Below are 24,774 nucleotides of genomic sequence, written 5' to 3'. Positions count from 1 at the left end.
GTAGATACTGTAACCCATTTATTGGGATTTAAAAAACAATTTAGAGTGAAGCATATTGATTAGTTTCTACTTTTATTTTTAATAGCTGCCCATGACAGCACAGTTATAATGCATACTTAATGCAGCAATATTCACGTCATAAACAATTGTGAGTGTTTGCACAAAAACATCTACAGGTGCTCTGTGCATGTACAGTGATATTGATGTAACGCTTGAAGAATTTGACATTACTACATGAGTGGAAGAGCTCTTTGCGCAAGACTCACTAACCATCCTATTGGAAAATGAGCTTAAAGAGTGCCTCAGATCCGTTTCACTATTGAAACTGTCATTTGTGTGTTGAAATGCAAAAGCTTACGGCACCTGGTATTCCCAGGCAGTCTCCCATCCAAGTACTGACCAGGCCCGACCCAGCTTGGCTTCCGAGATCAGACGAGATCGGGCGCGTTCAGGGTGGTGTGGCCGTAAGCGAGGGGCTGCTTCACAAACAGCCTCTTTATACATGCTGTGATGACGCAGTCATGCTTAGGTTTTTATGTCCTGTATATAAGTTGAATTGTCCAAAGCACAAAAATGTTGGACTTCCAAATGGTCCTAACACACTGTGTGCTCTCTGTCACTTTAACACTGTGCTGTGAGAAAGTAACATGTGTTATTATGGTGACGTTACCGCGGGAAAAGCATTTTTGCAGCTCAGTGTTGAAGCTGCAGTTCACAACAAAGGTTTGCATGTTTTCGCTGTAACATGTGAAGCTTAGTACAATCCTATATTTTAAAGTGCGTGACATTTGCCAAGTATAAAAGGTCTTTTATAGCCGGTTTCCCTCGCTTACGGCCATACCACCCTGAACACGCCCGATCTCGTCTGATCTCGGAAGCTAAGCAGGGTCGGGCCTGGTCAGTACTTGGATGGGAGACCGCCTGGGAATACCAGGTGCTGTAAGCTTTTGCACTCCCACACACAAACTGCAGAGGGCGCCGCTGCTCACTCAGTGGAGGCAGCTTGAGGAAAAGCTTCATGACAACGCTCCTGATTGCATTTCCCTTTTGTGCAAAACAAAACAAAAGAACAGCAGGAACGAAATATTTAGGAAATACACGAACTTATTTATTCTGTAAATGTAGAGAATGTCTACGGCTAGTCCGTCTGGGCTCAATAGTGAGGAACTCGTTAACCTTGTAGCGTGCAGCGGGCACAGTGTCAACCTGACACTCTTGTGCAACCAGTTTTAACTCTTATTGGCTGCCGACTGCGGCCCCGAAGAATACTGAATAAATGCGCATCAGTGTGCTACCCTGAGCAGGGAACACGATATCATGGAGTTTCTAACATGGAGCAAGGTGAAGGTGACGCGACTATGCAGGACCGCCCCTGCTTAGCTTCAGAGATCAGATGAGAACAGGCTGGTATGGCCGTAAGTGAGAGGCTTCCTCGACAACGGGGTTCATGTAGATACTGTAACCCATTTATTGGGATTTAAAAAACAATTTAGAGTGAAGCATATTGATTAGTTTCTACTTTTATTTTTAATAGCTGCCCATGACAGCACAGTTATAATGCATACTTAATGCAGCAATATTCACGTCATAAACAATTGTGAGTGTTTGCACAAAAACATCTACAGGTGCTCTGTGCATGTACAGTGATATTGATGTAACGCTTGAAGAATTTGACATTACTACATGAGTGGAAGAGCTCTTTGCGCAAGACTCACTAACCATCCTATTGGAAAATGAGCTTAAAGAGTGCCTCAGATCCGTTTCACTATTGAAACTGTCATTTGTGTGTTGAAATGCAAAAGCTTACGGCACCTGGTATTCCCAGGCAGTCTCCCATCCAAGTACTGACCAGGCCCGACCCAGCTTGGCTTCCGAGATCAGACGAGATCGGGCGCGTTCAGGGTGGTGTGGCCGTAAGCGAGGGGCTGCTTCACAAACAGCCTCTTTATACATGCTGTGATGACGCAGTCATGCTTAGGTTTTTATGTCCTGTATATAAGTTGAATTGTCCAAAGCACAAAAATGTTGGACTTCCAAATGGTCCTAACACACTGTGTGCTCTCTGTCACTTTAACACTGTGCTGTGAGAAAGTAACATGTGTTATTATGGTGACGTTACCGCGGGAAAAGCATTTTTGCAGCTCAGTGTTGAAGCTGCAGTTCACAACAAAGGTTTGCATGTTTTCGCTGTAACATGTGAAGCTTAGTACAATCCTATATTTTAAAGTGCGTGACATTTGCCAAGTATAAAAGGTCTTTTATAGCCGGTTTCCCTCGCTTACGGCCATACCACCCTGAACACGCCCGATCTCGTCTGATCTCGGAAGCTAAGCAGGGTCGGGCCTGGTCAGTACTTGGATGGGAGACCGCCTGGGAATACCAGGTGCTGTAAGCTTTTGCACTCCCACACACAAACTGCAGAGGGCGCCGCTGCTCACTCAGTGGAGGCAGCTTGAGGAAAAGCTTCATGACAACGCTCCTGATTGCATTTCCCTTTTGTGCAAAACAAAACAAAAGAACAGCAGGAACGAAATATTTAGGAAATACACGAACTTATTTATTCTGTAAATGTAGAGAATGTCTACGGCTAGTCCGTCTGGGCTCAATAGTGAGGAACTCGTTAACCTTGTAGCGTGCAGCGGGCACAGTGTCAACCTGACACTCTTGTGCAACCAGTTTTAACTCTTATTGGCTGCCGACTGCGGCCCCGAAGAATACTGAATAAATGCGCATCAGTGTGCTACCCTGAGCAGGGAACACGATATCATGGAGTTTCTAACATGGAGCAAGGTGAAGGTGACGCGACTATGCAGGACCGCCCCTGCTTAGCTTCAGAGATCAGATGAGAACAGGCTGGTATGGCCGTAAGTGAGAGGCTTCCTCGACAACGGGGTTCATGTAGATACTGTAACCCATTTATTGGGATTTAAAAAACAATTTAGAGTGAAGCATATTGATTAGTTTCTACTTTTATTTTTAATAGCTGCCCATGACAGCACAGTTATAATGCATACTTAATGCAGCAATATTCACGTCATAAACAATTGTGAGTGTTTGCACAAAAACATCTACAGGTGCTCTGTGCATGTACAGTGATATTGATGTAACGCTTGAAGAATTTGACATTACTACATGAGTGGAAGAGCTCTTTGCGCAAGACTCACTAACCATCCTATTGGAAAATGAGCTTAAAGAGTGCCTCAGATCCGTTTCACTATTGAAACTGTCATTTGTGTGTTGAAATGCAAAAGCTTACGGCACCTGGTATTCCCAGGCAGTCTCCCATCCAAGTACTGACCAGGCCCGACCCAGCTTGGCTTCCGAGATCAGACGAGATCGGGCGCGTTCAGGGTGGTGTGGCCGTAAGCGAGGGGCTGCTTCACAAACAGCCTCTTTATACATGCTGTGATGACGCAGTCATGCTTAGGTTTTTATGTCCTGTATATAAGTTGAATTGTCCAAAGCACAAAAATGTTGGACTTCCAAATGGTCCTAACACACTGTGTGCTCTCTGTCACTTTAACACTGTGCTGTGAGAAAGTAACATGTGTTATTATGGTGACGTTACCGCGGGAAAAGCATTTTTGCAGCTCAGTGTTGAAGCTGCAGTTCACAACAAAGGTTTGCATGTTTTCGCTGTAACATGTGAAGCTTAGTACAATCCTATATTTTAAAGTGCGTGACATTTGCCAAGTATAAAAGGTCTTTTATAGCCGGTTTCCCTCGCTTACGGCCATACCACCCTGAACACGCCCGATCTCGTCTGATCTCGGAAGCTAAGCAGGGTCGGGCCTGGTCAGTACTTGGATGGGAGACCGCCTGGGAATACCAGGTGCTGTAAGCTTTTGCACTCCCACACACAAACTGCAGAGGGCGCCGCTGCTCACTCAGTGGAGGCAGCTTGAGGAAAAGCTTCATGACAACGCTCCTGATTGCATTTCCCTTTTGTGCAAAACAAAACAAAAGAACAGCAGGAACGAAATATTTAGGAAATACACGAACTTATTTATTCTGTAAATGTAGAGAATGTCTACGGCTAGTCCGTCTGGGCTCAATAGTGAGGAACTCGTTAACCTTGTAGCGTGCAGCGGGCACAGTGTCAACCTGACACTCTTGTGCAACCAGTTTTAACTCTTATTGGCTGCCGACTGCGGCCCCGAAGAATACTGAATAAATGCGCATCAGTGTGCTACCCTGAGCAGGGAACACGATATCATGGAGTTTCTAACATGGAGCAAGGTGAAGGTGACGCGACTATGCAGGACCGCCCCTGCTTAGCTTCAGAGATCAGATGAGAACAGGCTGGTATGGCCGTAAGTGAGAGGCTTCCTCGACAACGGGGTTCATGTAGATACTGTAACCCATTTATTGGGATTTAAAAAACAATTTAGAGTGAAGCATATTGATTAGTTTCTACTTTTATTTTTAATAGCTGCCCATGACAGCACAGTTATAATGCATACTTAATGCAGCAATATTCACGTCATAAACAATTGTGAGTGTTTGCACAAAAACATCTACAGGTGCTCTGTGCATGTACAGTGATATTGATGTAACGCTTGAAGAATTTGACATTACTACATGAGTGGAAGAGCTCTTTGCGCAAGACTCACTAACCATCCTATTGGAAAATGAGCTTAAAGAGTGCCTCAGATCCGTTTCACTATTGAAACTGTCATTTGTGTGTTGAAATGCAAAAGCTTACGGCACCTGGTATTCCCAGGCAGTCTCCCATCCAAGTACTGACCAGGCCCGACCCAGCTTGGCTTCCGAGATCAGACGAGATCGGGCGCGTTCAGGGTGGTGTGGCCGTAAGCGAGGGGCTGCTTCACAAACAGCCTCTTTATACATGCTGTGATGACGCAGTCATGCTTAGGTTTTTATGTCCTGTATATAAGTTGAATTGTCCAAAGCACAAAAATGTTGGACTTCCAAATGGTCCTAACACACTGTGTGCTCTCTGTCACTTTAACACTGTGCTGTGAGAAAGTAACATGTGTTATTATGGTGACGTTACCGCGGGAAAAGCATTTTTGCAGCTCAGTGTTGAAGCTGCAGTTCACAACAAAGGTTTGCATGTTTTCGCTGTAACATGTGAAGCTTAGTACAATCCTATATTTTAAAGTGCGTGACATTTGCCAAGTATAAAAGGTCTTTTATAGCCGGTTTCCCTCGCTTACGGCCATACCACCCTGAACACGCCCGATCTCGTCTGATCTCGGAAGCTAAGCAGGGTCGGGCCTGGTCAGTACTTGGATGGGAGACCGCCTGGGAATACCAGGTGCTGTAAGCTTTTGCACTCCCACACACAAACTGCAGAGGGCGCCGCTGCTCACTCAGTGGAGGCAGCTTGAGGAAAAGCTTCATGACAACGCTCCTGATTGCATTTCCCTTTTGTGCAAAACAAAACAAAAGAACAGCAGGAACGAAATATTTAGGAAATACACGAACTTATTTATTCTGTAAATGTAGAGAATGTCTACGGCTAGTCCGTCTGGGCTCAATAGTGAGGAACTCGTTAACCTTGTAGCGTGCAGCGGGCACAGTGTCAACCTGACACTCTTGTGCAACCAGTTTTAACTCTTATTGGCTGCCGACTGCGGCCCCGAAGAATACTGAATAAATGCGCATCAGTGTGCTACCCTGAGCAGGGAACACGATATCATGGAGTTTCTAACATGGAGCAAGGTGAAGGTGACGCGACTATGCAGGACCGCCCCTGCTTAGCTTCAGAGATCAGATGAGAACAGGCTGGTATGGCCGTAAGTGAGAGGCTTCCTCGACAACGGGGTTCATGTAGATACTGTAACCCATTTATTGGGATTTAAAAAACAATTTAGAGTGAAGCATATTGATTAGTTTCTACTTTTATTTTTAATAGCTGCCCATGACAGCACAGTTATAATGCATACTTAATGCAGCAATATTCACGTCATAAACAATTGTGAGTGTTTGCACAAAAACATCTACAGGTGCTCTGTGCATGTACAGTGATATTGATGTAACGCTTGAAGAATTTGACATTACTACATGAGTGGAAGAGCTCTTTGCGCAAGACTCACTAACCATCCTATTGGAAAATGAGCTTAAAGAGTGCCTCAGATCCGTTTCACTATTGAAACTGTCATTTGTGTGTTGAAATGCAAAAGCTTACGGCACCTGGTATTCCCAGGCAGTCTCCCATCCAAGTACTGACCAGGCCCGACCCAGCTTGGCTTCCGAGATCAGACGAGATCGGGCGCGTTCAGGGTGGTGTGGCCGTAAGCGAGGGGCTGCTTCACAAACAGCCTCTTTATACATGCTGTGATGACGCAGTCATGCTTAGGTTTTTATGTCCTGTATATAAGTTGAATTGTCCAAAGCACAAAAATGTTGGACTTCCAAATGGTCCTAACACACTGTGTGCTCTCTGTCACTTTAACACTGTGCTGTGAGAAAGTAACATGTGTTATTATGGTGACGTTACCGCGGGAAAAGCATTTTTGCAGCTCAGTGTTGAAGCTGCAGTTCACAACAAAGGTTTGCATGTTTTCGCTGTAACATGTGAAGCTTAGTACAATCCTATATTTTAAAGTGCGTGACATTTGCCAAGTATAAAAGGTCTTTTATAGCCGGTTTCCCTCGCTTACGGCCATACCACCCTGAACACGCCCGATCTCGGAAGCTAAGCAGGGTCGGGCCTGGTCAGTACTTGGATGGGAGACCGCCTGGGAATACCAGGTGCTGTAAGCTTTTGCACTCCCACACACAAATGACAGTTTAAATAGTGAAACGGATCTGAGGCACTCTTTAAGCTCATTTTCCAATAGGATGGTTAGTGAGTCTTGCGCAAAGAGCTCTTCCACTCATGTAGTAATGTCAAATTCTTCAAGCGTTACATCAATATCACTGTACATGTAAATCTGCCTAGTATGACATTAAATACACTTACTACTTCATATATCTCAGATCGTTTGTAACGAGCCACGGAAAGCAGTTGTAGCCACTGAAAAGATGGGCGTAATACATTAGATGTCGGCTAGCGGGCGGCTAACATTTACCACAAAGAAAAGGGGTTAAACGCGCTATTCAGCGTCGTGTAATTTCCGCTAAATCCAAGGTAAACACAGAAGAAATGCCAGTTTCCATTAAAAAAAAATAGCGGACTTTCCGGCTTCTTCGCTCCTCCGCTGCGTGTTGTTGTTGTTTTGGTGACGCAACTTCCGCCGAACAGACGATTGGTCGTCTACAGTGGGATTCGGCGCTCCTATCGGCCAGAGTCTACAGTGTCCATGCTCACCGTAGATTCCGGGCCAATGAAAAGACGTAACCGTCTACACACAGCGTAGACTTTGCACTACCGTAGACTCGACTTTCTTCTTGTACTATCTGCTGTGACATCCCCCACCAAAAAAAAAAAAAAAAAAAAAGTTGCATAAGTTTATCTTATGCGGTGCCATTCTTAACTATAACGGCAGATTCTGCGTACACTGCTGTCATCACTTATTATGAACTCCTGCTCATGACTTCAAGCTTGGTTTGTTTGTTTGGTTTTTTTGAAGTAGCCATGGAAAACATGCTTACTCCATAAAGAGGATTTTTTTGTGAATTTAATATTTAATCTAAAAAATATTTCGAACGTGAAATAATATTGCTGTCATTATATTTTCAATCGGTAAATAAGTTATTTAAATAAACGTCAAAACGAAGTCTAGCAACCAGGAGGGAATCTGTAACATTACAAAAGTTGTTTTTTTGTTTGTTTGTTTGTTTTTAATACATATAAAAAAGGTGTATCTATTTTAGCTGTCGTTGTCCTTGGGCAAGAAACATACCTACCGCCTACTGGTGTTGGCCAGAGGGGCCGATGGCGCGATAAGGCAGCCTCGCTTCTGTCAGTCTGCCCCAGGGCAGCTGTGGCTACAACTGTAGCTGCCTCCACCAGTGTGTGAATGTGAGAGTGAATGAATAGTGGAATTGTAAAGCGCTATATAAATGCAATCCATTATTATTATTATTATTCGTTTATTAAATATTACAAGTTCTGAATTTTCAAAGGTTTCCCATAGGTCAACTAAAACTGAAGAGGCATTTTGGATTCCAAATTAAAATATTGTTCTGGAAAGCGATCGTAATGATTCAACAGCATAACTTTGTAATGGAATGAAAATTACCTTTTGAAAAGACCGCCAGTAAACAAGCAAAACATAACACATTCAAATAAGGTGCCAATAAATACTTTTACTTAACAGATGGGAACCACTCAAGTTCTAAAACATAATTTGTTAGTCAAGAACGGGAAATAATCTCTGCTGGGCATATAAAAATGGAGGGATAAAATAATTCAGTGTCCCAAAGGGATAAAATACAAAGTCCAAAGCCAGGGCTAGCTAAGCCACAAATCACTTACACTTCACAGGTTGATAACTTCTCCTGGTAACAATAGTTACCATGTGCGTAGCAGGCTGGCAATTATACGGGCCTCAGGGAGGTATTGTAGGCCGTGGCACATAGACAGAAAATATCGCAGCGGCGTTTGCAGTGTGGGCTGTAAGAAGAGTATGAATGTAATCAAACAAGCAATACCACCTCCAGACGAAAGCACAGAAATATGGAGGTGAATTAATATGCAGGTGATTCCAGGGAAACTCCTTTCCAAAAAAATATCCACACCAAAACCCGACGGCAACCTTTTATCCACCAAAGAGGGTTTTGTTCTGGCACAAAACATTAGTTTGTCTGGCCCGTGGACATATATAATTATCTGATTTGGTTACATTTGTGTTTGTTAATAAATGTAGTGATACTCTATCATATCAACAGGGGCAATTTTCTTCTCTATAATGAGAGAAAGGCTGTGCACATGTTAGCACAGACATAACAGCAGGATACAAACTCTTGAGAAATTAATAATAAAAAAAATCACAGATATTATAGAAAGGAAATAATTTCTGTGATCCATTCTCACCTTGCTGAGGAGAATCAACCATTTCCACAGAAATGGTTCAAATATAGCAGCTCGATCAGATTCCGAAATACATGTGAAACAAACTGTTAGAAATAAGTCAACTTCTGATTTACACTACACCGGACAAGCGATTTAACTGTTAAAGTCAACATAAACTGGTGCTTCACGCCACAATGAAGCACCAGTCTGCACAAGTCTGTTGCAGTTTCATCTCTGTATATGTAAAGCTGGAAAAGGAGCACCCTAGAAAAAGGGGGGAAACAGTTTATTCCTCTCAAAGGACGTGTTTAGACTGCACTAGCTGAATTCGACATCTTCTCTCAGCACAGTCTGAGTTTGTCTCTGACAGAAATTTACAGATGTGATGACTGAACTAATCTCTACAAAACAACAGGGAGGGGAAAAGGCTTCAGATCAATGTTCATTTAATCATTCACTATTTTAGTCAGGGGACTAAAATATATTTTTGTTTGGTGGTTTGACAGAAGTGGAAAGAGATTCAAGTCAAATTAAATTAACGAGACAAGCGGTTATAATCTTGAATGTAAAGCGCCATCTCGTGGCCATTTTTAATGAAATAGCAGGTGAAAATCCGCATCACACACTTTTTTCACATTTGTGAATATGGCATCTATTATTTACCAAAGTTAATAAATAGCTGTGCAAAGACGTCTCATGCTGCTTCTTGTCTGATCTCACTCACAATTATTGAATTATAACTGCGTGGTTAAAGTACTCAGAGTGCAGTAAAAGGACTGAAAGTGAGCAAAGTATCTGAGTTTGTGGTACACTGGATTGGACCCAACAACAGAAGGATAAAAAGCACAACAGAGACAAGTCAGAAAATTTGCATTATTTATTTATTTATTTAGGACATTAAACAGTTACGTGCATTAGGTCACACAAAAGGCTCTTACACTCAAACAGATATACATGTGTTTGCTATACCATATATCAGCAAGAGAAGATACGACCTCTCCTAGGAGGTGTGTGATCTATGCCAGAACACTCTGTAGAGGAGTGAACGCACCCCCCTCTTCATGCTACACAGAGTTGTTACAGACCTCCTAGGATGAGACATTCTTTCAATCTACACATGATTATATACTTCTAAGCATATATGAGTAAATATTTATTTACAGCTCAAGTTTTCTTGCTGCTCGTGATGGTGGTTTTATGGGATCATTTGTTGGGCTGTTGTTATTTGGTGTTCGTTGTCTTATCTCCTCGCTCTCCATCTTGATTAAAGGTGTTTGGTTCCTTTAGATAAAAACAAAATATGAGATCATTACTACTTTCAATAACGCCACCACATTTCTAAAGCATCTGAATTCTGTTTGTCGTGTAAAAACAATATACAACAATTTAAAAATACATTTAAAATGTATATTTAAATAAAATGGTACAAAGACAAAAAAATGAAATATTAAAACTGAGACATTTTAATTATATGAAAAAAAAAAATCTCATTTGAATTTCATGCCAGGAACACATTTCAGAACATTTGGGACAGAGACAAAAAAGACTGAAGATATTATGCAATGCATACAAATATCTGGTGAAGTATGTTATAATCAATGAGATAAACTGGCAACAGGTAACAGAAATGATATATAATGATATGATAAAATATAAAAAGAGCCCCAGAGGTAGCTGAGTCTTTGGAAGCGTGGTCAGGCAAAAGCCTCTGTGCTCTGAAATGGCTCAGGTTTACACATTTGAATGTGAACAAACAACAACACTTCTGGAACAATCTTTGTCCAAACATTGTAGAGTTTCCATCATCTGCTCTATTTAAAGATTCAGAGAATCTGGCGATATCTCTGCACACACTGAGTGATCATCATCTTTGGACTCTCAGGCTACACTGAAAACAGACGACACTGTGACAGTGAACAGAAAACCAAACTAGATCCAGGAATGACACCACCCTCTCTGGGACCGTGGGACTGACACAAAGTCCAAAACTGTTGTGTGGTCTGACCGATCACCACCTGAAATTCATCTTAGAAATCATGGACCACATCCTCAAAGTTACAGAAGAGAGGGACCATCTGGGGTGGACTCGTGCACATGGTATTGGCTACCTGGACATCGGTGAAGAGACCATTAATGCTGAAACATGTAGACAGGTTTGGGAGCAACCACCTGGAAAACATCTGCTAATACTAGTCTACTTCTACTAGTGTATGTGCAGCAGATGTTTGTGGCTGGGTGTTCAAAAACACGGCATGCATTTTTAATTTCTCCTTGATATTTGGCCCGATGAATATTATGAATATTGGGGCCCGATGAATGTAAAAACAAAGAATTACCAGATTTTTTTTTACCTGATTTTTGTTTCTAAGAAAAATGAGAGCCACATGAGGATATTCATTTAAAATTTTGATAGAACAGTAGCAGTATAATGTCCTCGTAAGTGGATATCAGGCCCTAGAGCAAAATTTTGTATTTTGGTCTAAATAACCCAAAATGTGATGTCCACATATGTGGATGCCAGGTCCTAGCAGGTTAAATGATATTCCCACGAATTAATGAAAAAAATAACAAAAAGAATTTGAATAATTATCAAACAGTCTTACCCGTCCATCTTATTGGTTGACTTTTGTGGTGTTTTGCTCTTCTCATGGTCCCTGAGTGACAGAGGGATTTAAGGTTTAAAGTTTAAAGTCAGTACTATAAATATCTGCAGATATTACTGGATAGATGTGGGTTAGGTTCTTAGGGTCATAAATCATTATTATATTAACATATCCAGGAATGACACCATATATTATCATATTAACAAGAAGACACATATTAAACCACATGTGAAAGTTACCTCTGCTTGTCTTTTTCTTTAAGATGAACAGTGACGAGCAGAATTACACAACCAAGGACCAACACCGGTACTACAGCTGATACAATTATCACGGTGGAATCTGAGAGAAAAGCAAGGAAAATGTGACACTGAACAACACGGATACATTAATCATGGATAAAAAGGAAATGCAGAAGTACTAAGTTCATTGATATTAGGTCTCAGTCGAACTAACCCAGATATAATCGATCTATAAATTTGTGACTGAAAGAGTTTCTCACCATATTCATGATCAGACGTCTGCTGGACCTCAGGAATCGTCACCATCACCTCTCTGTGAGGAGCAGAGAGCACTCGTGCTGCACATCCCACCTGTGTGCTGTGTTTACGTGAACCTGAGAGCACAGCTGTAGTGGTGACAGTGAATGTAGCGTTGGTGTTGGACACACTGACAGTGTTGTACTGTGAGAAGCTGAGGTCTTGTTGTGAGACACTGAGTGTTACAGTGGGAGCAGGTCGACCAGTGGCTGAACAGGAAACAACCCACTCTTCAGTAGAGTTTGACTCTCTGACATCAACAACAGGTTCATGCAGCTCTGTGAAGGATCAGGAGATATCATCAACATGTTCTTACAAACACACCAGCTGCTCACACATTTATTTCCAGTATGTTTGTTTGAGGTAAAAGTTCTTACTATAAACTCGGAGGTAGGGTTTCCCTGTCAGAGAGCCTTCAGGATAAGTGTTAAACAGACAGTGATAGAAGGCTTCATCCTCATATGTCACATTCCTGATGACTATGGAGCAGTTCTGTAGTCCAGTGTATATAAACCCAACTTTATCTGTAAAGCCATCATTCACTCTCTGACCATAGTACTTGCTGTAGGTGGCAACATTTGTCTCCACATCAGGAGAGATTTTCTGCCATGTGACCTGAACGACGTCTTTAGTCTTCAAGAGCTGACAGCTGACTTCAGCATCTTCTCCCACTGCTGCCAGCACAGTCTGCTGTGTTTGGACCACTGCTGTTAGAGCTGCATGGAGAATAACATCAGTTAAAGATGAACTGAGTGCTCTTGATGGGAAGACTGAAACAATAATTCGGGCTAGGGATTAGACTGAGTTTAATTTATGGCACTAAATAATAACAATGTATCAGGTTTCACATATGTGAATAAAATAATGTACTTCAATGATATTATTGGATGTCTAATATGGAATTTCAAAAACAAAAACAGTGCTACCAGTAAGATGTGTGTTATGTTTCTTTTTGGCAAATCAATTAAATTCACAATATTAATAAAGACGTGCAGAAGTATTATGTAGGATCTACATGTGTTCAAAAGACAAACACTTGGCTCTCTAATTATCCACTATGTTTGTCATTCCGAACTCATCCAAATTACAAATGATAATTAAAGACATTAAAAAGGTGCATCTCCTTGAGACTCTCTTTCACCTCCACGTTGCCTCTTACAGTTGTTTATCCCAGGAACTCTTCTGACATTACGTCTTTGTGTTTGACATTTAGCAACAATGATCCTGCTTTTGATCAGCTTTTTCATCAATAAAAAGGAGGAAGAAATGGTTAATATGATATCTGAGTATTTATTAATAGTTATCTGCATCTTATACCTGCTGAAATCAAGCTGTGACGAAATAGTTTGAATTATTTATCTACACTGCAGACTTTTCAATATAATGCTGGAAGCTTTACTACGTGATACCGATCAGTGTCTAACAATGCCACCTGTGAAATCTGACATGAAGAACAGGTCGATGAAGCTCTGCAAAGGATGAAGGTTTCAAAATATAACATGTGCGACAGTTTTTACAAGCAACTCAACTTTTGGCTCACAAATGCTGGTACACCATGGTTGGAAACAATAAGATTTGTGACAAGTGACTTAACCATTAAAGTGAATATAAATTTTGACTAATTATTGTTAATCAATTACTGTTCACCAGTCACTGATCAACATAGTTGTCAACAATTCTAATTATTACTGTTGGTACCGGTATTGTCAACACCAGCTCCGTATTAACTTGTTATTGGCTCATTACCAAAAATTAGAGTATTGAGTATTAAGGTATTAAACACGGAATTGGTTGACTGATTGCGACCCGGTGTGAGAGCTTAACTTGCATCCAATTGTTCTCTGCAGTCCCTCATCAACTAAACGCCTACTGTGAAAGCTGCGTCTGTTAAAACAGACCCTTAAAACGTTTAAATATCACCGTTTTATGGCTGTAGGTCTACCTGTTAGTGACATCCGGCGTTTCTTTTTTGTCAGACTTGATGTAAATGCAGCTTTTATGTTCCAACTGTGAAAATGAAAGTTAGTCGAGATCACGCTTCATCAATTTCAATTTAAGCTGATGACTTTCTTTAGTAACACTTTCTTAACTCTAAATTTATACTCGTTCTATATATGTTAGAGTGATTTCTTCTGTCTATCGCCCAGAAACCATCCGTCAGATCACTTTAGAGCAAACTGACTACAGCAGATCGAATTAATATAAATAAATTCATAAATGAAACAGTGTATCTCACTCACCGTTTGAAAAAACCGCCAGCAAACTAAAGACAAACGTGATCGCGCGTCCTGCCATGTTATCGGTTTACCGCTAAATTTCAAAACTGCAAACTGCACAAGAGAAGCTCGGCCAGTCCATGTCACAGGGTGTGTAGTGAGAACGACAAAGCAAAACATGATCCCTCTCATTAATCACAGCTACATAAAATACAAAGCATTCATTGGGAAATCTAATAAGTCACTGATTTGATAAACATTTTACTATTTTGTAAAACCTCTCGGCCATTTGACATCACGCTTATTCCTCGTTGTCCCCTCTTCAGTGTGTAGTGGAACAGACCAACAATTTACTTTCACTTTCGTTTGAAACGAACAGCCAGGCTGACAAATGTAAGATGAAACTCTTCAAACATACATACATGAAAGACCACGAAAAGGAGTACTTTGTCTTGGCACGAACAGCAAAAGAGTAAAGAGAGGAGCAGTAGCGGTTTCAGATAGGGGCGACCCCGGCGGTTGCCCGGGACGGCATCGTGGTGGGGGGCGGCATCACGGGCAGCGGCAAAAAAAAAGAAATAATAAAAAATGCTCATACTGGTGCTGCCCCGACGTCATGCCAGCGCATATTGGGAATGGCAGAGCCACCGATCGGTTTTCTATCGCCCATTTGCTGGGAGTAAGCGCGCCCTTCGTTTGCGAGGTGCGCCTGCTGCTTGCAGAGAGGAGAGCCGGCTGGAGCAGCATCTAATAACCAGCTCGCAAAATAAAAACAAACCAACAAACACGAAAACACCAGACATCATAATACAGACTTATAATTTGCACCGATGTTTTTTCGAAATTCTATACACGAAAAGTGAGCGCGAGAGCCCTCGGTGCGCCTGCTCGCTGCTGAAGTCAAAGTAAACTTTATTGTCATCTCCGCTACATACAGTCCAGTATATAGAGAGACGTGACGACAAGGCTCCAGTTACAGCAGTGCAAGTAAACGAACAATAAATATAAGAAGAGTAAGAAAATAAATATACACGTTAGGACTCGGGGTAAAGGGATCAATAACAATTTAAAATGTATAATTTACAGTTTGCTGATTTAAAGTCTCACACAACCCGTCGAAAGGGGAGGGGGGGCGGCTGCTTCCAAATAGAGCACATTTCATTTATAATGTTGTAAATCCAAGCCCATTATGTATTCATGATTTGAATCCTGGGTTGTGTGAAATCCCAGAAATAAACCCTCGACAAAGTGAATCTGTGAACTAAGGTGTAGGTGTGTTAGATCATGTTGGGGTGATCCTTGGGTTGAGGGATGGGTGTTCATACTGGAGTGCAAAATTAAAACCAATGGAAGATGGACAAGAAAAGTTCAAAGCCATCAGGTCCTCAGTTTAGAAAAAAGAGAAAAGAAGAGGAGGAGAAACGAGCAAAAGATACAGGTAAGCAGATGTGTGATTGGATAATGGCAGCTCATCCTGAAACAATCAGAATCAGAATACTTTATTAATCCCTAAGGAAATAATGTGTGTTACAGTTGCTCCAAGAAGAAATGGTAAAAATAGTAACAGTAACAGACTAAACTCCAAACAATACATTATGTTACAGATTTTAATATTAATTAGTCATTGTCAATTGTTGATTTGTCCTGTTCTCATTGTATGACAAATTATGATGGCTGTTTGGTATCCGTTTGCATGCATACTCTCTCTCTCCTCATATCTATGTGTGTGTACAACAGCTTTATGTTAATGTACAATCCTTAATATGTTTTGTGTGTGTGTGTGTGTGTGTGGGGGGGGGGGGGGGGGGGGGGGGGGCGCTAGAGGGAGTGTTCGCCCAGGGCGCCAAATGGGCTAGGACTGCCACTGGACAGGAGGGTGAAAATCGAAGAGAAGACCCAGAGTCCTAGTGCAGAGACAGAGGCTCACTGTCAGTCCTTTCAGAGAGGCAATGAGCCACATAGCTCTTGTAGTGGTGAAAGTAATGTTTCAGTCATGACTAATAGAGAATCTTGAGATTTATTTAATGTGTGTTTAAAGTGTTTTTGGTGGCTATAGCTATTACTTCAGTAGACTGATTTGTCCATTGTTGCAATGGTTTTAAGAATTTGATGATTCATAAAAACATGTGGCCACCAGGGTGCATCGGTTAGACTGTAGCTCCTTTATTTAAATTGAGTGGAAAGAACACCTGTGCTCTTGTTTCTATATATGTTTGTAGTTTGATTGGGTTAGTTTTAGGGCATACTTACATTTCAGTTTCAGTTGAAAGGTGTATTTTACTGTGTTAACTAATTATTGTGGAAAATAAAAGTAATTGAAATGTGTTTAGAATTTACAAATTACAATTGATTGATCCCTCTGGGGTGGGGTTTGTTTCTGTGTTTTGAATATATATATATGTATATGTGTGTGTGTGTGTGTGTGTGTGTGTGTGTGTGTGTGTGTGTGTGTGTGTGTGATATATGTATATAATATATATGTAGAGAGAGAGGGAGAGAGAGATGGACCCAAAACAAAAAATGCTATTAAGAACATAATTTCTGAGTTTCTGGGGCGTACTCAGGGAGCATAGAGCAGCTCTCCAGTTTTTAGAAGCACAATAATTAGTTACTCATCAGCTATTTGGAAATCAAACTGAAAGCACTAGTTTTATTAAGATTATGTTTGGTCAATTTCAATTTAAGCCGATGGCTTTCTTTAGTAACACTTTCCTAATTCTACCTTTTATACAGCTTAGAGGATTTCTTCTCTCTTTCGCCCCGTTACACTGGAACCGTCTGTCAAATCATTTTAGACACTTACCACAGAGCAAAGTGAGAGCAAGTCATTTTAAAATCATTAAAAATAATAAAGAAAACAGTGTCTCTCTCACCTTTTGAAAAGACTGCCAGCAATGAAAGGACAATTGTGACTGCGTGCTGCCATTTTGTCTGCATATTACCAAATTTAAAAAGCTAACAAACAACGCCCAATTTTGAACTTACGTTGAACGTTCGGCCAGTCCAAAATGTCACTGGGAGTGTAGTGAAAAACAGCAAAGTGAAAGTCATCCTTCTTCCTAATAACAGCTACACAACATTTCATGGTGTTTGATGTGATAGCTAATAAGTCACTGACTTGATAAACATTTTTCTTTTTGTAAAACCTCTCTGCTATTTTACAGCTCATTGTCCCCTCTTCAGTGTGCAGTGGAACAGACCAACAACTTACTTCTACTTTCGTTTAGAATACTCGCACAGACAGACTGACAAATGTAAGATGAAACGCTTCAAATACCTCGGATTAAGTTGTGAAACATGACTAATCTGTTTAGACAAGCACTTGGAGTCTATGCAACTTTAAACAAAACATGAGCTCATAAGCAGGAGAAAATAGGAGATACAAATTGATTTATTTAGAGTTTTGCCATAAGATAATAAAAACATTATACTTATATAATAATAACTAACCAGAAACACCGTTAACATTTGGTTTTCTTAGAGTAATGTTTACAGGCATGGTCCTTTGACAGTTGCAAAACTTCCTCAGTTAGTTTGAACCAACAGTGCCATCATGTGCTCTTTCTGTGTATATTAGATGCAGATCTGCAGCACACACTGAGTTACATTTGGAAATAAATCACATCTCTGCAGTCCTCATTTAATCTGCAGAAACAACTTAACACACTTCACAGCTTATTTTACTCTATTACAATCCATGTTACAAAATATCAAAACTTTATAACCAATTACATGTTAACAGTATGATATAACAAACAAATGTCTATGAAGCAGAATAACTATTATTAATCAGTTGTACATGTTATTCATTCAGCCCACCTCCTCCCTGTCTCCACCTCACAGACAGCTCAGTCAGAGCTCCATCCAAGCCTCCGTTCTGACGTGGCGGGTCATCAGAGTCTAATCACCAAGTACATTAAATTCTCTATTTTAATAACTCATGTTCATTTCTTCCCACTGATCTCTCTTTATTGAATTCTTATTAGTGTTGTCTAGAAATATCAGGTAGGAATCTTTGTTGTTGACACGGTCCTCTTTATTTAATCAGCCAGTGATGCAGTTTGTTCATCTATTTTAGTTTTGATTGACTGATCGTCTCCAAACAGTCTTTTTGCTGCTAATGGGTTAGGGTCTTTCCTGCTGATGTTTTTTGGAGTTTTCTTTGTAGACGTCCGCTGCCTGAGCTGCTCGTTCTCGTGCGCTATTAAAGGTGTTTTGTTCCTTCAGACAGAAACAAGACATGAGTTCATTTCCACTCACACAGCAAATGATGACTGTATATATACATGAAGATTAAAGTTCATGAACAATGCATACATGAAGGAGATGAAACAATCAAGTGTGATTAACTTAAGTGTGTGATTCACTGAAACACTTCAGTTTCATCAGGATGAAGTTAAGCTGACAGACAAGAAAATGGAAAAAACAAAACTGACAAAGAAAAAATGCTGTAAAATATGAATAGTTATGAAATGTACTTACTCATCAATGTCTTGCTTTGATTTTAGTGGTGTGTTGGTCTTCTCTGGGTCCCTGAGTGATGAAAACATTTAAAGGATTTAAATTATATACTGCAAAAACATATAAATGGTATTTACTGGGGTTTTTCTGAAAAGATTTATAGGTGTTCATGTGAAGTTTCTTAATGTCAGTAAATCATTACTATATTAACAGTGACAAACTTACATTACGAGGAGACTATATTAAAGTGAAAATTACCCAGTCTTGCTTTGTTGTTTGAAATGAGCAGTGAAGAAAGCCGAGATCCAATCGCGATGAACCACATACAACATCACCACTAACACTGCAACCACCAACACCATAACTAATACAATGATCCAGGTGAAATCTGGGAGAACAGAGGAAAACTGTGACTTGGAGCACCATTCATAAAGCACTTACAAATTACACACATGGAAAGGCAAACTTACTTGATTCACTGCTATGGGATGTGATCTTCTCATAAGAGCCTAAAAACAGGAACCCAAATATTAGAGTGGCAGGGCATCGATCTATAAATCTGTGAATTTGAATGTTTCTCACCATCCTCAGTAGCATCAGGTGTCTTTTGGACCTCGTAAATCATCACCGTCACCCCTCGCTGAGGGGCAGAGAGCACTCGTGCTGCACATCCCACCTGTGTGCTGTGTTTACGTGAACCTGAGAGCACAGCTGTAGTGGTGACAGTGAATGTAGCGTTGGCGTTGGACACATTGACAGTGTTGTACTGTGTGAAGCTGAGGTCTTGTTGTGAGACACTGAGTGTTACAGTGGGAGCAGGTCGACCAGTGGCTGAACAGGAAACAACCCACTCTTCAGTAGAGTTTGACTCTCTGACATCAAGGACAGGTTCATGCAGCTCTGCGAAGAGAATATATTTAAGAAAAGTCACCATTAAATGTGGAAATAAAAATCCAAATAAGCCTGTGTGTGTTGCTGATTTGTATACTATAGCTGTGCAGTGTTTTAGGCAATCGCATTCTCTATGTAAATAGATTTACTGTGAAGAGTGGTGTAAAAACTTCTACAAAATGATTTAACATTGGGGATAGGAAACAAAATATTATTCTTTTAATAAAATATTTTAATTTCTAAACAGAGTATTTGTGAATAAAGTATGAAATACAAATTTTAACAGTCTCTTTCCTTACCTGTCTTTTGAAACCCTGCATACTAAGCACTAAGGGTGGAGGAAAACCCGATGCAGAAGAGTATTTCAATATTTTGCATGGTGATATTATATCATTACAGGGACACCAAATATGAAAATGTTATTGAATAAATTACAAAACAAATGTCTGGGAATACCTAATAAAATGGCTCATCTCATGCACTACTGTGCAAAATTACATTAAATCAACTCAACCAAAAAAACATTCAACGCACCCATCTTGACAAAGTTATCTCCTAATAAAAAGACACTTTTGAGTTTTTATCAATAAGCACAACTAACGGGGACTCAACTGCCAGGATGTATTCTAGTTATATTCATATAGAAGAGGAAGGTTTTTCAGTATATTGTAAAATGTTAGGAATTGCAATAATGTTAATTTGTGAGTGTAGTATTGAGATAATATTGTATCGAGGTAAAACTGGTACTTCCCAACTGTACTGAGCAATTCCTATTTTTAATATATTTTGTATTTTTTTTCACATTTGTTTTGTTTTCTATATTATTGCCATTAACAGTAAATACCACAAGCACTGTGGGTGCAGATGATGTAGAGATCTAGTTTTAGCTGTGGATAGGTTTCCTCTATAACTCTAGACCACGTGTCCTTACCGTAGACGTGGAGGCAGGTTCTACCTGTGAAGGCTCCTTCAGGATAAGTGTTAAACAGACAGCGATAGCAGCCTTCATCCTGCCCCGTCACATTCCTGATGACTATGGAGCAGTTCTGTAGTGCAGGATTTTTAAACTCCACTTTCTTTGTAAACTCAGGATTCACTCTCTGGCCAAAGTACTTGTTGTAGGTGGCCATATTTTTTTCTGAACTTCCTGAGATCATCTGCCATGTGACTTGAAGGACGTCTTTAGAAAGCATGAGCTCACAGTTCAAGCAGGCCTTATCTCCCACTGCTGCCAGCACAGTGTGCTGTGTTTGTATCCCAGATGTATGACCTGCACAGAGAAAATGACACGAAAATTATGAATGGCTTGAGCAGCATATGAACCACAGGCTGATGGTTATCCCTGCTGATGCCACAGAAACAGTTAAGTCACCACATGGGCCACCTTTACCCTGTCATGATCATACATGTCCTCTTAAAGGTTCTTCTGTTTCTAGCTAGAAGTACAGAACAGGATGTAGCATAAATGGAGAAACTTGAAGTGGCAGACAAATTCAAAATAAAGACAAATATGCTGTTCTGATCGCTCAGCACCTTAAACTTTACAAAATGGAAATTTAAAGGTTACATGTAATCTCTTAAATCAACTTAGATGTTTGTAACCAGACAGCAGAGCTGTACGTGACGTGCTGCTGAAGTTATCTAATTATGTCACATTGTGGAATATCTTTCAAAGTAAATCACATGATAATAATTTCATGATATGCAAAGGCTAAAATGGAAGTTCAGTGCAGGCTAAGCTTTGTGTTTTGCACTATTGTGGTATAGTTCACAGTGACAGCCTGTAGCATCAGTGACTGTTGCTAGGTTAGGTCCTGGGCAACAACAGAGACATACGAGAGATGTGGGACCAGGCACAGTGCCCAGATTTGGATGGGCCAGAGTGTAATTTGGGCTGGATCTTTTAAATAATCTTATAAATTAACAAAACAGTGGATTGTATTGTAAAGATCTATATAGGCTTCATCTTTATCTTCTTGTTATCATTATAAATATTGTTATTATTTCTGTTACTCTATTGATTTTCTTTTGTCTCATTTACTTTACCTGCCTCCTCTTCTTGATGTCCAAAGTCACCCTACAGACGACCCTGCGATGCTTCCCCTGGCATTACCTTGCAGTCTCCTGCCTCTTTTAGATTGCTCCTTTGAATGAGATGGACTCCACCTGTGTGCACCTTCCTCCACTCTTATGTTACTCCAGCTGGTAACTCTTCCCTAACACCCAGAACCTGAATGCTGTACAGAATTCTTCCTTCTTCAGCTTCCACCAATGGAGGATGTTCATTCACTCAAACACCAAGATCCAAAATATAAGTAATAAATAAACTATCTTATGAATGAAAGAGAAAGAAAAGCTCTCACTCCTGTTTTGCCTCTTATTTTCTAGGATTTTATACTTTTATTATAAGCTGTATTTGCTGCATAAAGTGACTTTATTGTCGCTCTAATCTCTGTACTAGTTGGCTATTAAAAACTGATGCAGCAGCCTATTTGTGCTGTAAAAGCAAAGAATAATTTTTTTTTTGTAAAAGCCTAAATAAAATGCAAGAATACACAAGTGACCTATTAGTTAATAATACAAACGATAAATGAGCTCCTCCGATTTGAGAGGTATTCGTCAGTGTAAAATGACCTGTTATGATCGCTCAGAATTCACCTGTGATAACTTCATAAATGCTTTTACTTTTGTAGAACAGAGAGCACATTTGAAAAACTGAAAATAAAACCAAAGACATCACTTCTGATTGGCAGCCAGGATGGGGCTGTTGTTAGGCCACTTAGTCCCTCCCACCTGTAGGATGGCAGTGAAGTGAGGGGATTTTCAAAAAGCAAACATACTGGTTGTTATACTTCCAGGGATAAAACTTGATAAAGCTTTGTGTGCAAAGTCAGCAAATTTTTAAGTGTTTTATTATTTTTTCCGTCAAATTTGACTCGATGTTATTACTTCGCATGAAATATCCCCCAGTGTGCCTCCTCACTAACAGCATTTGCTTCTAAAAGGAGTCAGCGACTTGAATTTAAGCTGATGATGTTCATAATGTCAAATTCCATCTTATCTACTAGCCATATCTGGTACTGTATAAAAAACTACCTGCCAAACCAACTTTAACTCCTGTCGGCAGTGAAATGCACTTCACTCTATAAGCTCCCATAGAGCAAACTGACCTCTACAAATCAACTCACATTACAGTCATAACAAAACAGAGTATCTCGCTCACCTTTTGAAAAGATCGCCAGTAAAGAAAAGATCAGTGAGATTTCACGCGCTGCCATGTTGTCTGTATGCCGCCAAATGAAAAACAAAAATTTGAATCTCACTGCTTGATCAGTTCGTACCATCTCTGGGTGTGAAGTGGGAAACAACATAATAAAAGATTATCCCTTTTTATTAATAACAGCTACATGTCATATGATTATGTTTACTTGGATATCTAACAAGTCACTGATCTGATAATATTTACTGTTTTGGAAACCCTGTCTGCCGTTTTACAGCACATTTATTCCCCATTGTCCCCTCTTCATAGTGCAGTGGAACAGACTTATTTTCACTTTCGTTTTGAACTCGTGCAAAAAGAAATATGCCTTCAGCTGTGTCCCAATTCAGTGACCGCACGCTTCGGAGTACACGCACTTCGCGGACTACGGGCGAGTACTCCGAAGTGCGAGAGGGGCGGAAGTGAGAGGCTTGTGAAATGGGACGGTCTGGCCTTCGTGGTGCTGCTCAGGTTGCCTAGCAACCATGATACCACCGATGGAAACGTTCCATACAGAATTTTTGACAGAAATTGAGGAAATAAAATGTTTTTTGTTCGTTTGTTTTCTTTTATGAGATCTTTTGATTTGTTGAGTATCTGAGGCTGAGACCACGGGACTGTAGAAACATGATTGTTGGCCTTCATTTCTGTATCCAACTGTAATTTTAAGATTAGCTATTAAATAACAATTAGCTAATGTTGCACATGAGACTGATGCCATCTCACTTTGGTAATGTAAAAACAATATGGCCAATGTTATATTTATTATTATATTAATTATAATTCATTACAGCAGTGAGCTTGAACTCTGTTTCAAATACTGAGCTTCAGGAAAGATTTAAGCTGCATTTATTTATATTTCCTATCACTTTATATCTTCACTCAAAGACAAGCATCTTTTACAGTGATGTATTATATATAAGAGACAAATATTGTTCTTTTAATATGTTGGCATTACTAAATCTGTCTGAATGCTTACATATATGTGTAAAAAGAAAGTTTATGAGCTGGGATAACTGTTGCTGATCAAATGAAGAGCAGACTGATATATGAAATATTCCTTTATTGGGTGAGAAAATCAGACCATGTCATAACTGCTTTAAGTCACACAGAATAGATATCAGAGCCTTAAACAGGATGACTTCTGCTAAATGGGTCAAACTGGGCAGAAAGTCTACAAACACATAACATCCTTATAGAATATGATGTAACACTATAGATCAACTTACCTCAGAATATATAAAGCATATAAACAATTACAGCAATATGATGCAACAAACACAGCAGTGCTACTGATCCAAAATACTCAAAGCTTCATATAACTGAAACAAACATTTATTTTTAGCTCCATTCTGCTGCTGATACATACTTTAGGTTTCTGAACATTAAACTTGTTGCTGCCTTTCATAGTGTGTAACTTGAAGGTCCTGAGTACTTTCTCCCACACTGGAAACACTGGGATGATCACATTATTTGAACATTACCTAATAAGACTGATTCAGGACAGTTATGTTAAACTTTCCTAGCAGTCCTTCACAAACAGGGAACAGTCTGTCTATTCTCTCCATCTGTCAGCTGCTGCTGGCTCTTCCTCCTCCTCTTCCTCACACACTGATGAGTTTGTCCTGGTGGATCATCAGGGCTGTAAAGCCTCACAGATGATGTGCAGCAGTGGGTCCCTCAGTCTGTCCTCACTCTGGACACTTGCAGTCGTCACACATGGACATCAAATGTGTGATAAGCTGCAGGATTCAAACACAAGTGTAACTTATAAACACATGTTCATACTTTTATTCCACAATCAGAGAGAAAGAAACAGAGAGAGTGCAGGACAGACAGACAGGTGACAGTCTCAGGTGTAGACACTGCTACACAACAGCAG

General features: G+C 40.2%; 2 protein-coding genes, 9 non-coding genes and 1 pseudogene across 11 annotated transcripts; 5 read left to right on the top strand and 7 right to left on the bottom strand.

Annotated features, from left to right (window-relative positions):
* Positions 1–351: 351 nt before the first annotated feature.
* On the bottom strand, positions 352–470 carry LOC146607012 (5S ribosomal RNA). The gene has a single exon (XR_014905288.1). It is a non-coding gene; the product is annotated as a 5S ribosomal RNA (ribosomal RNA).
* Positions 471–827: 357 nt separating this feature from the next.
* On the top strand, positions 828–946 carry LOC146607011 (5S ribosomal RNA). The gene has a single exon (XR_014905285.1). It is a non-coding gene; the product is annotated as a 5S ribosomal RNA (ribosomal RNA).
* Positions 947–1,800: 854 nt separating this feature from the next.
* On the bottom strand, positions 1,801–1,919 carry LOC146607010 (5S ribosomal RNA). The gene has a single exon (XR_014905287.1). It is a non-coding gene; the product is annotated as a 5S ribosomal RNA (ribosomal RNA).
* Positions 1,920–2,276: 357 nt separating this feature from the next.
* Positions 2,277–2,395, top strand: LOC146607009 (5S ribosomal RNA). Its single transcript, XR_014905367.1, has one exon. It is a non-coding gene; the product is annotated as a 5S ribosomal RNA (ribosomal RNA).
* Positions 2,396–3,249: 854 nt separating this feature from the next.
* On the bottom strand, positions 3,250–3,368 carry LOC146607008 (5S ribosomal RNA). Its single transcript, XR_014905286.1, has one exon. It is a non-coding gene; the product is annotated as a 5S ribosomal RNA (ribosomal RNA).
* A 357-nt stretch (positions 3,369–3,725) lies between these two features.
* LOC146607007 (5S ribosomal RNA) lies at positions 3,726–3,844 on the top strand. The gene has a single exon (XR_014905356.1). It is a non-coding gene; the product is annotated as a 5S ribosomal RNA (ribosomal RNA).
* Positions 3,845–4,698: 854 nt separating this feature from the next.
* LOC146607006 (5S ribosomal RNA) lies at positions 4,699–4,817 on the bottom strand. Its single transcript, XR_014905284.1, has one exon. It is a non-coding gene; the product is annotated as a 5S ribosomal RNA (ribosomal RNA).
* A 357-nt stretch (positions 4,818–5,174) lies between these two features.
* Positions 5,175–5,293, top strand: LOC146607005 (5S ribosomal RNA). Its single transcript, XR_014905345.1, has one exon. It is a non-coding gene; the product is annotated as a 5S ribosomal RNA (ribosomal RNA).
* An 854-nt stretch (positions 5,294–6,147) lies between these two features.
* Positions 6,148–6,266, bottom strand: LOC146607004 (5S ribosomal RNA). The gene has a single exon (XR_014905283.1). It is a non-coding gene; the product is annotated as a 5S ribosomal RNA (ribosomal RNA).
* A 357-nt stretch (positions 6,267–6,623) lies between these two features.
* On the top strand, positions 6,624–6,732 carry LOC146607003 (5S ribosomal RNA; annotated as a pseudogene).
* A 3,351-nt stretch (positions 6,733–10,083) lies between these two features.
* Positions 10,084–14,364, bottom strand: LOC146607002 (nectin-3-like). Its single transcript, XM_085349092.1, has 6 exons — positions 14,306–14,364; positions 12,443–12,781; positions 12,029–12,343; positions 11,769–11,868; positions 11,530–11,580; positions 10,084–10,207 (listed from the first exon to the last, which is right to left on the bottom strand). The coding sequence occupies exons 1-6, from the start codon at positions 14,358–14,360 to the stop codon at positions 10,084–10,086; spliced, it is 984 nt and encodes a 327-aa protein (XP_085205218.1). The 5' UTR covers positions 14,361–14,364.
* A 3,957-nt stretch (positions 14,365–18,321) lies between these two features.
* LOC146607001 (nectin 1b-like) lies at positions 18,322–22,911 on the bottom strand. Its single transcript, XM_085349095.1, has 7 exons — positions 22,857–22,911; positions 20,565–20,903; positions 19,325–19,642; positions 19,213–19,251; positions 19,001–19,130; positions 18,764–18,814; positions 18,322–18,502 (listed from the first exon to the last, which is right to left on the bottom strand). Exons 1-7 carry the CDS (start codon positions 22,909–22,911, stop codon positions 18,322–18,324), a joined length of 1,113 nt encoding a protein of 370 aa, XP_085205221.1.
* Between the last annotated feature and the right edge of the window lie 1,863 nt (positions 22,912–24,774).

Source organism: Diplotaxodon limnothrissa, unplaced genomic scaffold (genome assembly GCF_057381915.1).
Source record: "Diplotaxodon limnothrissa isolate DT_005_m unplaced genomic scaffold, D_limnothrissa_male_GT1.1 unmapped_scaffold_1, whole genome shotgun sequence".
In the NCBI taxonomy this organism is placed as follows: Eukaryota; Metazoa; Chordata; class Actinopteri; order Cichliformes; family Cichlidae; genus Diplotaxodon; species Diplotaxodon limnothrissa.
The sequence above is the reverse complement of the archived record's forward strand: the minus strand, read 5'-3'. Positions and strand labels throughout refer to the sequence as shown.